The 19356-nt window shown below is 44.9% G+C and overlaps 1 protein-coding gene across 1 annotated transcript in view; it reads right to left on the bottom strand.

Moving 5' to 3' along the window:
* tyro3 (TYRO3 protein tyrosine kinase) overlaps window positions 1-16551 on the bottom strand; it is a 63199-nt gene extending 46648 nt beyond the window's left edge. The window contains 4 exon segments of the mRNA XM_061742944.1: window positions 1825-1995; window positions 2067-2167; window positions 10728-10911; window positions 16322-16551. Of these exon segments, the coding sequence (XP_061598928.1) occupies window positions 1825-1995; window positions 2067-2167; window positions 10728-10911; window positions 16322-16406 (541 nt within the window). The 5' untranslated portion in view covers window positions 16407-16551.
* Window positions 16552-19356: the final 2805 nt, after the last annotated feature.

The raw sequence follows: 19356 nt of genomic DNA, 5'->3' as shown, positions 1-19356 counted from the left end.
CACCACCGAGCTCGGACGTGGTCCACTCTTGCGCCGCGGTAGCACATACACAATGAATGGGAAAGCCGGCGTATGTGAAAGGGGTTATAACCATTGTTGTTTTTCCCGGGGTACGGAAGAGGAAACTCCTTCCGCGTTCATTTCTGACCAATGAGAGAACAGTTGGTTCATGGCATTTGTTAACAGCTTTGAACCGCTACAGACGGTTGCCTTGTGAACACAAACGCCACAAACAAAAAACAAACTGTATCGATTTAGCCCCTGAATCAGAACAAAACAAACGGGCCACAGGTGTGAAAGCACCCTCAGTTTGAGTTCAGACATGCTCTGAATCACATGACATGTGAACTGTAAGGTGATTGGCTGCAGGTTGGAAGATGTGTGGGGACTTGAATTCCGGTATTTTTCAGACTCTTATTTTGAAGCTGTGACCTAGTGACCTGTGACTGAGCTGTGCCCACGAGGACCGAGCTGTGGATTAAATCCAGCGCACGCCTGCGTCCAAAAGAGAGAAGAAAGAGAGAGTGAGTGAGCGAATGAAAGACAGACAGAGTGAGTGAAAGAGAGAGAGAGGGAGTGAAGGCGAGACAGACGGAGAGAGAGAAAGAGAGAGCCAGAGAAAGAGAGCGAGTGAGTGAGTATAAAGCCCCAGATATACTTGCAGTTCAGAACACGTACGCATCATGGCCGCCACGCGTATCCTGCGTTCATTTGACGCGTCGACGTGCACGTTCTCAAAAAGACACTGAACGCGTAGCGACCTGCAGGTCTCGCTCTGGCCGCGAGTGGCGCTGGTCCTGGTCTGATACCAGCTGGTCCTGGTCTGATACCAGCTGGTCCTGGTCTGATACCAGCTGGTCCTGGTCTGATACCAGCTGGTCCTGATACCAGCTGGTATCAGGACCAGCTGGTCCTGATACCAGCTGGTCCTGATACCAGCTGGTATCAGGACCAGCTGGTCCTGATACCAGCTGGTCCTGATACCAGCTGGTCCTGATACCAGCTGGTCCTGATACCAGCTGGTCCTGATACCAGCTGGTATCAGGACCAGCTGGTCCTGATACCAGCTGGTCCTGATACCAGCTGGTCCTGATACCAGCTGGTCCTGATACCAGCTGGTCCTGATACCAGCTGGTCCCGGTCTGATACCAGCTGGTCCTGGTCAGATACCAGCTGGTCCTGATACCAGCTGGTCCTGGTCAGATACCAGCTGGTCCTGATACCAGCTGGTCCTGGTCTGATACCAGCTGACCACAAGTGACGACGCCGAGGTTGCTGGCGCCGTTTCCTTTGCCGAGATCACAACCAAATCAATGTTATAATCTCCTCTTCATCCAATGTTGTCATGTAAACTTGTTTGTTGTTCTAATCTGCTACTGCTACTACCGCTGCTACTAAATATTTAATCACTTTTCCAACTGTTGCTCTACTTACTGCCCCCTATCGGTCACCGCCGGTACGACGTGCTCTCCTCGCGTACTACGCGAGTGATGTTGCAGTTGGTGGTGCACGCGAACGGACGTGAACGCAAGCATCAACAGCAAGTATTTCTGGGGCTTTAGAGAGAGAGAGAGAAAAAGAGAGTGATGGAGAAACACTGCCGACAGAACCCGGTCTTCTCTGCAGGACCAGGACCAGAACACAAACCGAGCTCCGAGGGAGCAGTTTCTCCCTCTGACCTGGAAATCAGGAAACGGCCTCAAAACAGCCTGGAAACTTGTGGGCGGAGCCGATAGTCCAGCTGAACAGATCGAGAGGACGGCTGGAAGAGAAGACCAAAGCATCTCCAGCTTTTGAGCATCATCACTAAAGAAGCCAACGGACCTGGGACGTGGAGGACGGAGGGGGAGGGCTGGGATTCTGCTTCCTGGACCCCTCCCAGCCACCACAGCACCTCTACGGGCTCAGGAGGTCCAACGGCACCGCAGGAAAGGTTGAAGGGGGTGCTGGGGAACGTGGCCACGTCCTGGGGCTCCTGGATGAAGTGGGGGACCCCTGCAGGACAGAGGAGGTGTTAAAAGAACCTGATGCCGAGGACAGAGGACCAATGCAGGACATGGACTCACCTTCCACCGTGATCCAAGCCCGCTCCGAGGAGAACGTCAGGCCGTGGAACTCCACCTCACACCAGTACTCGCCTGCATCCTGCTGGTGGACCGACTTCACGCTGGAACCACAACAGATACGCTCAGAACCCAGACATAGTTCTGGATTAACCAGCCCTTCTTCTACAACAATACCGGTCCAACAAGCCAACATGAGCCAGCAACAGAACCAGACACGTCCTGAGTCAAGTCCTGAGTCAAACACTGGGTCCATTTTGCAGCCAAGCGCCACCACCATCCAGGGTGAAGCTAAAGCTGACCGCGACCAGCAACTCCTCTACTGGACCCGGACCCAGGCTTCCTGTACCGACCGCTGGGGTCTGGACCGGGACCGGCGCTTCCTCCACCGACCACTAGGGTCCAGATGCAATCACCTCCATGTTAAAACCGTTATCAGTACTTAGTGCTGTTTTGACTGACATGTGATTACTCTCCTTTTAGGACGTTCTGCTAAGAACTCAGTTGTCCTCAAAGACACGACTAGCAGAACTGAAACCAGGACTCGCAGAACTGGAACCAGGACTCACAGAACTGGAACCAGGACTCACAGAACTGGAACCAGGACTAACCCCCTAACCCCAACCCCAACCCTAACCCTCAACCCTAACCCCAACCCCAACCCCAACCCCAACCCTAACCCTCAACCCTAACCCCAACCCCAACCCCAACCCCAACCCTAACCCTCAACCCTCAACCCTAACCCCAATCCTAACCCCAACCCTAAACCCTAACCCCTAACCCTCAACCCTAACCCCAATCCTAACCCCAGCCCTCAACCCTAACCCCTAACCCCAACCCTAACCCCAACCCCAAGCCCTAAACCAGGGGTGGGCAATCCTGGTCCTCGAGAGCCGGTGTCCTGCACGTTTTAGATGTTTCACTGCTTTAACACACCTGATTCTAATTAATCATCGTCATCAGCTTGTCATCCAGGGCTGCACAATTCTGTTAATGACACAGTCACTTTATCATGGTGCAATGAAGCAGGGAAACATCTAAAACCTGCAGGGACACCGGCCCTCGAGGACCAGGATTGCCCACCTCTGCCCTAAACCCTAACCCCAACCCCAACCCTAAGCCCTAACCCCTAACCTAAAAAAGTTGGGGGTTGGGAATAATAGGAGAACCTCACAGTGCTTGGTGAGGCCCCATCGTTCATGTGACCAAGATTGTGGATTACCGAAAGGTGAACAAGGTTTCACGTTTTGATGCCTATGCCACGTCCTGGGTCAGAGAACTCCTGGACCGGCTCAATGGGCTTGTTTTCTCACGACACTTAATTTGACAGACAGACTGCCTTTGACTATGGGAACAAAGGAGAGACGGCCTTCTCCGCAAGGTACTGAATATGCTGTTGCGGACCTGGAAGACATCACCACCCATAACAACACCTGGGCAGATGGTTTGCGGTGGGTGGCTGCGCTGCTGGAATCCCTGAGGCCGGCTGGGCTCACTCCCAACCCAAAGCAGTTTGCAGTTGCACAAGGGGAGCTTGGGTATCTGGGTTACCAGTGGGGCTGCGGGAAGGTGCAGCCACAGGTAGACAAGTCTGCAGCAACGCAGAGGTCTTACTGTTCTTAGGGCTGGCAGAGTACTACCTGATGTTTGTCGCATATTTTGCGGACCTGGACAGCCCCCTGACCAATCGGGTCCAGTGGACAAAGCCGTGCGAAGTGGTGTTAGAGATGGCTGAAACAGTCTCTTTGTGGGGAACCTCTGCTCACCGGACCTTTGCTCCCTGTCCTCCTTCAGAGTGATGCTCCTGGCAAAGGGATGGGGCTCAGCAGGTCCGGTGGGTCGACAGCTTGGTACTGTACCTCAACTGGAACCAGGACCTGGGGCCACATGTACAAAACGTGTGGCGCACAAAAATTTGCGTACGCCACTTTCTACGCTCAGATATACAAAAATTGATTTGTTGTTTTCTGTTAATATCTTTAACTATAGCCAAGAAAACCATACTATTGAACTGGAAAGATAGAACAAAGATATCCATAACCCACTGGCTTAATCTTCTAACAGATCATTCAAACCTAGAAAAACTCACTGCTATTTTGAAAAATAATATCTCACCCTATGAAAACACTTGGTCCCCCTTTCTACAATACATCCAGAGCTGATTCCTCTCACAAATACCTCACAAATACCTCACAAATACCTATTTTCTGTCCATTATGTTGTCACTTACAACTCTTACGTTATCATTATTTTTTATGATCATATTACTATAAGATCATATATTATATATAGTATTATTACATATTATGCCTGTCATATATTACTACTGTTACACTTTTATATCACCATATATTAAATATATTGTTATAGCTATTATATATTATTATTATTATTACTACATTATTATATTGTTATGACTATTACATTATTATTACAACCATGACTATGAATGTGATGATAACAATAACTGTGGCTGTCACTCTTGAAGAGTAAAAATATTAATATATATATATTGGTTATGATTAAGATCATGACTGTAATTATTATTACTACTGTTGTTGTTCTCATTGCCAACATTATCAGCCAACATCACAACCAAAGTTTCTCTTTTTTGTATATTACTATTATTATTATTATTATTATTATTATGATTTATTATTATTTTATTTTATTTATTTTTTAATTTGAACAATAATCATGATAATGAAGTTATTATATCATAATTAGAGTAAAGGCGGGGGGGCGGGGCCGGGCTTGACTGGCTGAAGGTAGAGGTGGGCGGGGGCTCCAGGCCTGGCTCTGTGGGGCCATGACGGGGCCCTGGCTGGCGGTAGGGGGCAGGTATGGGAGAACCCCATCTCTCTCACTCTCAAAAAAGGGGGGGAGGGAACAATTAAATACATAAATAATTAAATAAAATAAATGAATAATGAAAAATTGGAAAGCCTCTCCTCAGCGGGCAGACCCCCTCCTCTGGGTCTGGGAGTTGCCCAGAGTAGGTGAAGCACAGGAGGTCGATCCACAACGGGCCGGCAGCCTCCTCTGGGTCGGGTTGCGGTCCAAGATGCGATCCCTCCTGACTCTAAATGACATCTAACAGAACTAACAAAATTAATCAGGAGGGGTAGTGGGGGAAAGGGAATAGGGGAAAATAAAAAAAAAGAAAAAGAAAAGGGGGAGAAGAAAAAAAAAAAAATAAATAAAAAAAAAATAAATAAATATATATGTACTTATATAGTAGGGGGGGGTTTCCTTTCACTGCCGTCCTACTTGCCTCCTGCTGGGGCTCCCGGTCGGGCAACTGAAGTCTGGTGGGGGCCTCCTGCTCGCTCCCCTGACACCCCGGTCTGACCTCACCCCTCATTGCAAAACATAAATGACCAACTCTAACTCTAATAATTATTACTGGCATTATCATGATATATTGTTTCATATTATTATATTTAAGTTATGAAATCTCTTGGCATGTTAAACTATAGTATTATATTGTAATATATAATAGTATGGTGATATAATTTGGTTATATGTTATAATATTTTATACAAATTATGTTATATTAGGATATTGCTATATTTATATGATATCATGCTACACCACTCTATATGAAAATTGTTTATTCGTTCACTTTCGAATCAATATTCTCAATTTATGTACCTATTTTCATCACCTTATTTACACTCAAACACGGCACGCATGCACACACACACATACACACACACATACTGATGCTGTCTTTTGTCATCGTTTGCACTGTTTGTTAATAAAAAAAAAAAAAAAAAAAAAAAAAAAAAAAAAAAAAAAAATTGATTTGAATGTAGAAAGTTGCGGTCTTTCACTCACACACCAAGACTGGCGTACGCACTTTTCTGAGGTTTTGTCCGTTGGCGACTCTCACTGGTGATGCAGTGAAGTGCAGAATATGAGGAAACGTGAAGTCAACAATAAGTTCACGACCACATGAAGGACACGACAGTCCCCACATCACCAGATAAGTTACACAAGAGTGGAGCTGCAACAATCTCACAATCAACCACATGATCTGAACAAACAACTAAAGGAGCTCAATGATGGAACCAGCAAATCCTGATGGAGCTTTGGCTCCGTTAGAGGAACCTGCTGATGATCAGATCACACCGACCTGCTGGTCCAGGACTAAGACTGGACCATCAGCTGGTTTAGTCTGGACCTGCTGGTCCAGGACTAAGACTGGACCATCAGCTGGTTTAGTCTAGATCTGCTGGTCCAGGACTGAGACTGGACCATCAGCTGGTTTAGTCTGGACCTGCTGGTCCAGGACTAAGACTGGACCATCAGCTGGTTTAGTCTGGATCTGCTGGTCCAGGACTAAGACTGGACCATCAGCTGGTTTAGTCTGGACCTGCTGGTCCAGGACTAAGACTGGACCATCAACTGGTTCAGGTACCAAGAGGATCTTCTGGATCTCTGTCCTGAACTGGACCAGCTGCTCCGGTTCAGACCAACATGATCTTTCTGGAGCTGCTACAGGTCAGACATCTCTGTCTCCATGACGACCGTATGGGACGACTACTGGAGATTAAAGCCAGATCCTAAAACATCCCATAACTGTGTCTGGACAGAAAAACATTAAAATACATTTTCCAGCAAAAACCCGGTTCTGTAAAGTTGTCTTTTAAAATAAAACTAAGATGTCTCTGAAAGGTTGGTTGGTACGAACTGATGTGACTCAGTAATGAATGAATAAAGTTGTTATTGAATGTTTAGGCAACTTTCAGAGTCTGATATTAGTCTGCTGCAGGTCCAGAAAGTGTTTCTCCAGTGATGGACCGGGACCTGGACCGGTCTCTCCTCCCAGGACCTGGACCAAGACCAGGACCTGGACCTGGACCGGGATCCAGACCAGTCTCTCTCCTGCAGATGCAACACCCCGAGTTACAGCAACTTTGCTCTTTATTTCTCACGTTTGCACCTCGATACCCCGTTGGCACAAGTTGTCTTTATTTCTGCAGCGGAGGAATCAGATCGTGATTAGAGTTGTCCCAATCGGCCACCCGATCGATCGGGCCCGATCACATCACTTTCAAAACATCGGGATTGGCCAACAAAGTATGGGAACATACTGTTATGGCTTGGCCGACTGGTCTTTCCTCTGCGACCCGGTAGCGCTGGGAGCTCGGAGTTGGCGCAGCAGCCAGAAGAGCCGGGGGAAGCTCGTGTTCTGAGCCACAGCTGCAGCTCAGAGCGGCGCCAGCAACTCCAGGCCAGTTCGTCTTATTTGTTTGCTTGTTGCTCTGTGCCTTATTTTTTTATTTTTTTTATTTTATGTTTATTTGATATGGACATAGAAATTACATTGGACAAACCAGATGCATTGTTTAAGTGTTTTAGCACAAGTGCTACTTCGCAACACTTGTCCATAGGCAGCTTTTGAAAAGAATAGAGCAATAATATATTAAGATAACAAGAGTGGGAAAAAAAATTTAAATAATAAAATAAATTAAAAAAATAAATAAAAAAAACACAACAAAACGATTGGAAAGGAAATCAAAGAAATACAAACAATTTTCAATTAGAAACATAAAAAGACAACAAGCAAGCAGTCAACAAGTTTAAGAACTATTCATGTGTACACTGCTGACTAGATTTGAACCACTGTTTGAGTCCTTTGTTAAAAGCTTTTGTATTGGTCTCTAATTTTAACTCAGTGGGTAGAGAGTTCCAAAGTTTTTCTCCCTTTACAGAGAGAGCAGACTGGCAGAAAGAAGTGTTGCATTGTGGGATGAGACAGTCACCACTAGTGGATGCTCATGTGGTCGCTCTGTGAGAGCTGTAACTAACTAACTAATTAACTAACTAGCTGGGATGAGACAGTCACCACTAGTGGATGCTCATGTGGTCGCTCTGTGAGAGCTGTAACTAACTAACTAACTAACTAACTAACTAACTAGCTGGGATGAGACAGTCACCACTAGTGGATGCTCGTGGGGTCGCTCTGCGAGAGCTGTGGCACCTAACGGCCACGTCAGAGAACAGTGTTGACACATGATTATTTAAACATTTAAAGAAACATTACTGAAATAATACTGAATAATAATAATAATAATAATAATAATAATAATAATAATAATAATACTGAAAAAAAATGTCAAAAGTGAAGAGGTTGTGTTTCCTTAAGATTCGGCAGTAATGCCATTTCATTGGTGTTTGGTCCATGATTTTTATTGCTTGCTTGTATATAGAGACTCTAGGTTTCATAGTGGTTGTGGAAGCCTGTGACCATGATGTGATGCAGTTTGATAAATAATAAAGAATCATAGCATGCATGTATAGTTTAGCAGCTTGGTGAGACAGGTTCCTTCTGATAAAATGATTTTGGAGTTCCCTGTGAGTAGCTAAGGAGTTTTTTTGTACATCTCTCTGTGGATTCCCTGTGGAAGTTTTTTGTGTTTTACAAATTAAACTACGCCGTGTTTTTGGCCAAAGTTCAACACTGTCTGGTGTAGGGCTGCACGATTCTGGACAAAATGAGAATCACAATTTTTTTGCTTAGAATTGAGATCACGATTCTCTCACGATTTTTTTCCAATATAAAATTTATTGCACTTATTACTTTAACTTTGCAACAGCTGAACAAAAATATAATAACAATAAACATCTCTTGTCTTCTTTACACAAACCTTTGAATAACCTTTGAATAACTAACAATAATAACAATTTTGAACAATATTTGTTCCTCCCTGAGTTGAACACCCTTTCAGAAAGGGGACTTGTAACAGATCCTGTAGTTCTGAGGCAACAAATTATTCCTCTGGCTGGGATGAACCCCCCATTGCCTTTTGCTGCTATTAAGAAGCTGCCGATACAAAAGGTAAACGTTACAAAAAATATGATGGTGCCTGATAAAAGACTGGCATCAACTTTGTAACAGCTGACATTGAACATAAAAACAATAAACATCTGTCTTGTCTTTAAATAATTTAAACAATAATAACAATTTAACAATATTTGTTCCTCCCTGAGTTGAACACCTTTCAGAAAGGGGACTTGTAACAGATCCTGTAGTTCTGAGGCAACAAATTATTCCTCTGGCTGCTTTTTGCTGTAACAGCTGACATTGAACATAAAAACAATAAACATCTCTCTTGTCTTTAAATAATTTTAACAATAACAATTTTAACAATATTTATGTGCAATATGTGTCAGGTGATGAGAAAGGTAGATGTTTCTCCAAATGTAATCCACAATCATTAACAAAATATAACAAACATGACAACATGATAGTTGACCATGAGAGGACTACAACAACCTAGAACATTTTTTATGCAGCCATCTTTAAAAAAAAAAAAAAAAAAAAAAAAGAAAAATTTTTCTTTTTTTAATCGTCGTCATTTGGAAATGAGATTGCGTTCAAGCATGAATCGAGATCGCGATTTTTTAACGATTAATCGTGCAGCCCTAGTCTGGTGTCGGGCACTTGGGTTCAGAAAAGAAATCCATAACACATACCTAGTTATTCATGTTATATATTAATTATTAAATCGTTTTATAATTGTATTTAACAACTGTATTTAACAATACAGACAGTTGATCTGTGTTTATTATAAGATTACGAGACGGCGGCTGGTAGCGGCTAATAACACTAACTAGAGGTTTACTAACACTAACTAGAGGTTTACTAACACTAACTAGAGGTTTACTAACACTAACTAGAGGTTTACTGACACTAACCAGAGGTTTACTAACACTAACTAGAGGTTTACTGACACTAACCAGAGGTTTACTAACACTAACTAGAGGTTTACTGACACTAACCAGATGTTTACCAACACTAACTAGAGGTTTACTAACACTAACTAGAGGTTTACTAACAGCAACTATAGGCTTTACTAACACTAACTAGAGGTTTACTAACACTAACTAGAGGTTTACTGACACTAACCAGATGTTTACTAACACTAACTAGAGGTTTACTAACACTAACTAGAGGTTTACCAACAGCAACTATAGGCTTTACTAACACTAACTATAGGTTTACTAACACTAACTAGAGGTTTACTAACACTAACTATAGGTTTACTAACACTAACTAGAGGTTTACTAAACACTAACTATAGGTTTACTAACAGCAACTATAGGCTTTACTAAACAGGAAGGGTTTAAGTTTGGTTTTAAAAGTGGAGGTGGTCACTTCTTCACTTTCAGCCAACATTAAAGGATTAATGTGGATTTAGACTGAGGTGAGGCGAGGTGACTGCTGGTATTTGGATGGGTGAGTCCCGACAGATCAGAACGTTAACCCAAACACCCTCTGGCTTCGGGCCAGAATATCATACACTGAACCAGGAACAGCAAAAACAACTGAATTACAGTCAGCAACCAACATGGAAGTAAAGCTGTGAAGTTTAACTTTGAATCCGTCCTTGGAGGAATGGGAAGTCACGTGTTGCAAGAGGAGACAACAGAAACCACCTGTATTTACAGGTGAGCTGCTGTTTAGCCCTCAACAGAGCAGGAACACCATCAGCACCGATGTGCAGAACGCAGAAGAACCAAACCACATGGACTCTCAAAGCCAGGCTTTGAACATGCTTTCACCCAGACCAGCCCACAGAGCCAGGCCTGACTACCGACGGACCCTTGGAAGGACCCCCTGATCGGTGAGGTGATCGGCGAGAACCGTCTCACCTGTGAGACGTCTCCCAGTGTTGTTCTCCCAGCGTGAGGAACACCTGGTCAGTGCTGTACAGCTTCTCTCCGTCTTTCATCCAGGTGATGTCCGGCTCTGCAACGCCCTCCACAGCACAGCCCAGCCTCACCTCGTTCCCCTGAGACACCGTCTGATTGGACGGGTGTTTGGTGAACACCACACCTGCAGGAGGAGGAGTCAACACTTCACAAACAGCTCCAACAACAGTTTACAGCAACTTGGCATCAACAGTTACAGATTCAGAGATTCACTTTGTGGTGTAGATGTTTTTGCTGTTTAGATCTACACATCTCAACTCTCCCGTCGACATCTCACTCTCCCGTCGACATCCCACTCTCCCGTCGACATCCCACTCTCCCGTCGACATCCCACTCTCCCGTCGACATCCCACTCTCCCGTCGACATCCCACTCTCCCGTCGACATCCCACTCTCCCGTCGACATCCCACTCTCCCGTCGACATCCCACTCTCCCGTCGACATCCCACTCTCCCGTCGACAACCCACTCTCCCGTCGACAACTCAACTCTCCCGTCGACAACTCACTCTCCCGTCGACAACTCAACTCTCCCGTCGACATCTCAACTCTCCCGTCGACATCTCAACTCTCCCGTCGACATCTCAACTCTCCCGTCGACATCTCAACTCTCCCGTCGACATCTCAACTCTCCCGTCGACATCTCAACTCTCCCGTCGACACCTCGCTCTCCCGTCGACACCTCGCTCTCCCGTCGACACCTCGCTCTCCCGTCGACACCTCGCTCTCCCGTCGACATCTCACTCTCCCGTCGATACTTCACTCTCCCGTCGATACTTCACTCTCCCGTCGACACCTCACTCTCCCGTCGACATCTCACTCTCCCGTCGACACTTCACTCTCCCGTCGACACCTCACTCTCCCGTCGAGGGGGCAGTAAGATCTGGCAGGTCCAAACTCCTGTCAGAGAGAACTTCAACTTCCGTCTCCAACAGAGCTTCAGTCCCATGCCGGGAGAGGTGGGGGACATCCAGTCTGATTGGACCATGTTCCATGCCTCCACCGTTGAGGCAGCTGATGGGAGCTGTGGCCGTAAGGTTGTTGGCGCCTGCTGTGGCGGTTAGCCCCAAACACACCGGTGGACATCAGTGGTTAGGGATGCTGTCAAGCTGAAGAAGGGGTCTTATAGGGCCTTATTGGCGTGTGGGACTCCAGAGGCAGCGAATAAATACCAGCAGGCCAAGCAGAACACTGCTTTGGTGGTTGCCGAGGCAAAAACACAGAAGTGTGAGGAGTTCGGAGAGGCCATGGAGAACACCTTCTGGCAGCTTCAAACACCTTGTGCTCCACCATCCGGCGGCTCAGGAGAGGGAAGCGGTGCACCTCAAACACTGTGTATGGTGGAGGTGGTGCACTACTGACCTCAACTTTGGACATTGTGAGTTGGGAGAGAAAATACTTTGAGAAGCTCCTAAATCCCACGACGTGCCTTCCCAAGAGGAAGCAGAGCTTTCAAACTACTATCTCTGACGCTGAGGTCACCACCGTGGTTAAGAAGCTCCTGGGTGGCAGGGCACAAGAGCTGGATGAGATCTGCCCTGAGTTCCTTAAGGTTCTGGATGGTGTGGGGCATCTTGGTTGACGCGCTTGTGCAACATCACATGGACATAGGGAACGGTGCCTCTTGATGTGCAGACTGGGGTGTTGGTTGTGTGCCCCAACTACGGAGGGAACACACTCCTTAGCCACCCTGGTAAGATCTATTCAGGGGTCATGGACAGGACGGTTCGTCAAGGGGTCATGGGAGTTTGCCCAACCAGTCCACATGTGCTTGTGGACTTGGAGCAGACATTCGACCGTGTCCGTCAGGGACTCCTGTGGGGGGGGGGGTCCGGGGAGTATGGGGTGCTGTAACCCCTTATATGGGCTGTCCGGTCCCTCTAGATCTGGTGTCAGAGCTTTGTCCACATTGTCGGCTGCAAGTCAGACTTATTTCTGGTGGGAGGTTGGGCTCCACCAAGGCTGCACTTTGTCCCAGATCCTGTTCATCACTTCCATGGACAGATTTTCTAGGTGCAGCCGAGGAGCGGAGGGGGTTTGGTTTGATGACCTCAGAATCGGGTCTCTCCTTTTTACACATGATATGGTTCTGTTGGCTTCATCAGGCCAAGACTTTCAACTCTCGCTGGAGCGTTTCGCAGCAGGATTTGATGCAGCTGGAATGAGAATCAGAACATCTAAATCCGAAACCATGGTCCTCAGTTAGAAAAATGCGGAGTGCCCTCTCCGGGTCGGGGATCAGATCCTGCCCCAAGTAGAGGAGATCAAGTATCTCAGGGTCTTCTTGATTATTGAGGGAAGAATGGAGCAGGAGATCCACAGGTGGATCGGTGAGGCGTCCGCTGTGATGCAGACTCTGCATCAGTCTGTCGTGGTAAAGAAGAAGTTGAGATGAGAGGCGAAGTTCTCGGTTTACAAGCTGGTCTACATTCCTACCCTCACCTGTTGTCACGAGCGGTGGGCTGGGACCGAAAGTACGAGAATACAAGCTGCATGAGATGACTCTGGCATCTGGATAATCTGGTGAGGATGCCTCCTGGACACCTCCTGGACCCCTCCCTGGAGAGGTGTTCCAGGCATGTCCCTCCTCCCCAGGGAGGTGTTCCAGGCATGTCCCTCCTCCCTACGGAGGTGTTCCAGGCATGTCCCATTGGGAGGGGACCCCGGGGAAGACCCAGGACACGCTGGAGGGACTATGTCTCTCGGCTGGCCTGGGAACGCCTCGCAGAAGCTTAAGATAAGACGGTCTTATCAATGTTGAATTTAAATTGTTCTTATGTCATGTTTTTATTAGGGCTGTCAGTTAATTAGATTAATTAATCACACTGCTAATTAAGGCATTATGAAAATGAAGGCCACTTGGCAGTGACAGGTCACTTCCCTCCTGCTGCTGGTCAAACTAACAAAGCAGTGACAGACCTGGACGACTCAAAGGAGACTCAGCAAATCTTTGTTAGGGCCTTTGAATGGCAAGTTTATGTATAAAAAGAAATAAACAGGACTATCAACAAGAATGCGGTGATTTGTACATTTTGTAAAAAGGTTTAGTTTTAATTTTGAATTGAGACTCCGCTTAAGTGCCTATTTGAGACTCAGCCTTATTTTATTTAACTGTATTTGCATTGCATTTTTGAATAATACACCTGGCCTAATTGGTTTGCTGATGTGCTTGAGCTTTTTCTTTTGAATTTCATTTATAAAACACAAACCAATAAAAATGTGGATTTCAAATCTTCTCTTCTTAGTGTATTCAATTGATCAGTCATGCACTGCAATTTTACAATGTCCTAGAATTTTAATTCTTTATTTGGGGACCTTTAGCAGATATAATATTAAAATGCGATTAAATAATTATAAATCCGGTAATTAATTAGACTAATTTTTTTAATCGCCTGACAGCACTAGTTTTTATACATGTCTGGTGTTTTATTTTTTTCTTATAGTTCTTAGTATTCAGCCATGTATTTCAGCTGCGGTTGTTTTAAGAGCTTCATGAATAAAGTGTTAGAGATTACAAACATGTTGCTGTTGTTTTTATAAAACTGGATTACATTTAACCCCCCAATCACTTAGCACAAACACGCAGGACGGACAGCCTAGTCCACGGGCCACACCAGATATCAAACCACTCAAGGTGACCAAACTTACTTATAATTTTTGAAAAGATCCATGTCTGTAGATGATATTCTGGTATAATAACCTCCCTGATTGGCAGCTGGATCATAGCTTAGTATAGTCCAAGCTCATTCAGTTTAGCTCTATTCACGTAGTAATGTACGAATTTTATATGTTACATTTATATGTATTTTATGTGTAGACCCCAGGAAGACTAGCTGTTACCATGGGTGACAGCTAATGGGGATCTTAATAAACAATAAACAATAGTTATCAGCTCATGAAGTTACCACCCCCTTCAGAAAATTACATTTTAGATGCTGCTGCATATTCTGGTTTAGACTCATGTACAGGATATCTGTCAATGTTTCACTATATTGTCTTTGGTATCATTTTAAAGGGGACCTTTTAAGCATTAAATGAAGCTAATATGTGAATCTTTCTGACCAACATAGAGGTCACTGCAGCTCTTTAAACTATAAACACCCATTTTTACACAATTTCCACCTAAATGATATACTATCTTTTAGCCCTGTGTCAACTAGGAACAACAGAGACACAAAATACAAAAACTGGAATACTCACAGGACCATAAGGATTCAGGAAATGTATAATATTCCCCTACTATATCATTGTTACCGGTCATTGTGAGCCTTAAACTAGAAGAGCATCATTAGGCTCCTATGAAACTATAACAGCCACTAATGTCACAAACTGCTCTTTATCTGCAAATACACGACATAAAGGACATAACAATGAGATAAAGAATCAGCTTAGTTTTAGAAACATTAGAGACACAAAATACAAAAACTGGAATACTCACAGGACCATAAGGATTCAGGAAATGTATAATACACCCAATTTAGAATCATCAATTAACCTGAAGGGGCTGGTAACTTCATGAGCTGATAACTCTGATCCAGCTGCCACTCAGGAAGGTTATCATACCAGAATATCATCTACAGACAGTACTGGAGTTGAGGGGGGATGAGGGGGGATGAGGGGGGATGGCATCCCCCCTGAAATAAAAATGGTCCAAATCATCCCCCTGTAAAACTGCCATCCCCCCTTTCCATCCCTTATGTCATTTCATCAATGAATGTGGTTTTACTGCTATTTCAACATTTAGAGTCATCACCAGAAAAATAACACCAGAAAAATAACTTATTTGACCATTTTCACCTGTTTCAAGTCAATTTTCACTTGAAATAAGTAGGAAAATCTGCTAGTGGAACAAGATTTATCTTCTTATTACAAGCAAAAAAATCTTGTTCCACAGGTGAGAATTGTTGTTTTTTCCAGTGATGAGTCTTGTTTTAAGTGTAATGAGATTTCTTTTACTAAAATTAGGCATTTTAACTAGAAATAAGACAAATATTCTCGTTAAGATTTAGAGTTTTTGCAGTGATCCATTTTACTTATCCTGTGAAGGACAGAGTCATATTGATAAGTTCAGAAAAGTGTTTTTTATTGTTGTGTTTTGATGTATATGAAGTTTGACTGCTGCTCACCAGGGTGAAGTTTGACTGCAGCTCACCAGGGTGAAGTTTGACTGCTGCTCACCACGGTGCACTTTGCCCAGGAGCCCCGACCAGAACCCCCGTCAGCCGGCGCACTTTAAACTTAAGGCTGATTTATGGTTCCGCGTTACACCAACGCAGAGCCTACGGCGTAAGGGTACGCGGCGACGCACACCCTACGCCGTAGGTTTAACGCAGAACCATAAATCGGGCTTTACTCCGCACAAGAGCGGCTTTCAGCCATGTTGCAGGCGCGTGAAGGGGGGGATGGTTCGGTAAACAAGTCTACCGGTTAATTCTGCACTTTAGTTCAGCAGAAATGTGACCTGTTTCAGTGATTCGAGTGGCTCTCAGAAAGTGGAGCTTGTTTGCGGAGCAGCTGTAAGAGTTGGCTGGACTCACCGCTGCCGCCGGCTCCCCCCGCAGCGGCTCCCCCCGCAGCGGGACCCCGCAGGAACACCAACGCGGTCCACACAAGCAGCTTCATGTCCTCATGTCCTCATCCTCTCCGTCCACCGGACTCTTAGATCCAAACACTCCGCTGCCACTCCGCCCTGCTCTGCTTCTGTCGCTAGTGGAGCTGCATTTCCCTCCCGAGGGACGGGTTTCTGATCCCAGGAGGAAACACGGAGACCTGACCCACGCCCGCCGATAGGGGGGGACAAACGGGTCTGTTGTCCCGGGCCCAGGGTAGGGGGGGGGGGACTGAAAAAAAAAAAAAAAAAAAAATATATATATATATATATATATATATATATATATATATATATATATATATATATATTCTCATTAACTTATGGAATCATTTTTCAAAATGTTTCAAAATATGCCTATTTGTGGAAAAAATATGTAGTATTTGAACGAACCCCCAACACCAAAATGGTTTAGCCGCTGATCAAAATTTGATGTTATCATTTAATTCAACCATTAGAATGGTCAAACTGTCCGGTCAGCACAAGTCCGGTGCTCAGAAAAGAAGAGAAAATAGAAGAAGAGAAGAAGAAAATAGAGGCCTCAGAGATTCTCTACACAAATATTTTAAAAAAGGTGGTGACGGTGAAGCTGGAATTAATAAAGTCAGCATAGAGCAAGGTAAGAAACAGTTACAACGTTTACCAATCTTGTAACTTAAAGAGCATATTGCAGGTTGGAGACCCCTGTGAATCAATGTGTAGGAAAATAATGTAGGAACTGAATTTTCATTGAAATATGCATATACTACAGTTAAAAAAAAAAAAACCTTCCACACAGAACCGAAGATCTGCGTTTTCGACCACATTCATAAGCATTCCAAACCTGTAGATCATCTGGTCTGGCGGCCTCCGGGCCGCCTCTGCTGCGCCGCTTCCCCGGGATCCGCGTCTCCTTCTCGGTTAACGAGCTCGAGTCCCCCCGTGTCACCCCACGGAGCTGCCGCGTTATCGACGCAGCAGGGCTGCAGCCCTGCTGCGCGTCGCCGCGTACCCTACGGCGTAGGATACGGCGTAGGATACGGCGTAGGGTACGGCGTAGGCTCTGCGTCGGTGTAACGCAGTAAACGGCTGTCCAGAGCAGAGATCATTTATTTAATAAATAGCTTGGAGGACAGATGGTGGATCATCTGTAGTTCTGGGTTGCACGTTAGACGTCAGAATCAGAGCAGATTTGTTGTTGTTTTGGAGCATAATGTGACGTTCGAAAATGCAAAACTGCTCTCTGTCTCTGTCTACACGCATATACATAAACGGAGTTTTCAAAAATCTTCACTTTGCCTGGAGTTTTTTAAACATTCGTTTATTTGCGTTTTCATGTGGATGACAGGTCCAAACGTAGGAAAATATCTTGGGTTTAGCAGATACCCGGCTACGTGTGTACGGGGTCTGCACAGACAGATGGGGCAGCTGTGGAGACGTCTCCCTCCCGCTGCGTCATATGACGCGGTGTTCGAAAAAAAAAAGCGTTTGTAGGAGCTTGGCTAAAATCAGCCACTTTTTCCTCTGAATACGTGCCCTTATGTCTTGTAAAACATATTAAATCCTACATTAACTTCTCACATAGTCATTTTCACATAAGGTCAGGTATCATTTTTGAAAAAATTCTAACCTGCAATATGCTCTTTAACCTAACTGGCTAGCTCTAATGTTAACGTCCATTAGCTTGTATAAAAACCTGAAGAGCCGAGGGAGAGGAGAGGAAGAGGGAGAAGGAGAGATCCGGGCGCAGGCAAGACTGTCAGCTGGCCTGCCTGACCCAGAGAGACTGCGTCCGCTTGGTACCTACTCGCGGAGCGCCCGCCGGGTGGAAGTGAAGCGGGCGGAGTCGAACCTCTTTCCTCCTAGACCAGGGGTCTTCAACCTTGTTTAGCCCAGGGACCCCTGGATGAGAGAAAAACAGAGTAGCGAACCCCACTTGGAATTAGTTAGTTCATTGTTTTGCACAGTTTTAAAAATATACAGGATATATCAAATATGAATACTATATGGTGCAGGAAGAGGCAAAAAACCCAATGAGCTTATTTGAAGCCTCCACCGAAGTTATTAACATTTCATGTGTTATAATGAACACAAGATTAACATACAAAAACTACAACTACACAAAAGTGATGGCAAACTAATAATGCAATATATAAATAATAAAGAATAAAGACAAAAAAATAAGTGTGGGTGAGTGTGCGGAACTGTTGGAAACTCTGAAATGAGCTGAGTTTTTCCTCTGCCAATGCCTGCAGGCAGCAGCCGTTACTTCTGCTTGACCTCTGACGTTGGGCTGTTCCAGCTGAAACCTCGGACCGGGAACTCGGATATTCCCACTTCAGAGTACAAATGGAACACTTTAACCTCGCTAGGCCAGCATGACAGCATATTTAAGGAGGGAAGAGCAGTGGAGGATAAAAAAAACTCTAAATGTATCCCCTTATAAACCTCTGAGAGAAAAACTCTAAAGTTAAACCCACACGTCTGCGATAGAAAAAAACTATTTTCTTATATTCTAGGCGCTGATCTGAAGTTATGACTAATATCTCACAAACTCACCAAAAGGGATCAGGCTCGGCTTTTTGGCCTACGCCGGTGAAGAAATGAAGCGGCCCTGCTGATACGGCAGGAAAAACACCGTCTGAAAAGAGCGAGATGACGTCGCTGACGGAGTAGTTTAGTTTAGTCTGGTTTGTGTGTGAAAACAACACACTTCTATGTCCCAAACTAGTTCAGAATGTAAATATGGATAAGAGACACTTTCTTCCCCCAAGCTGTTGCTCTGATGAATCTGATCACTCATAGAGTCTCAGAGTAATCAACCACTGTGCAATAATAATAATAATAACAATAATAATAATAGCACACTCACATGTTGTAACAATGCACCTTCCAATAACCATGTCTACCTCATACTGCTGCACATTTCACTTTTTAAAAATTGTATACATGTTAATAAGAGCTGTATTTTGTCTATTACCCATT

This window comes from Cololabis saira, chromosome 16 (assembly GCF_033807715.1).
Source record: "Cololabis saira isolate AMF1-May2022 chromosome 16, fColSai1.1, whole genome shotgun sequence".
In the NCBI taxonomy this organism is placed as follows: domain Eukaryota; kingdom Metazoa; phylum Chordata; class Actinopteri; order Beloniformes; family Belonidae; genus Cololabis; species Cololabis saira.
The sequence above is the reverse complement of the archived record's forward strand: the minus strand, read 5'-3'. Positions and strand labels throughout refer to the sequence as shown.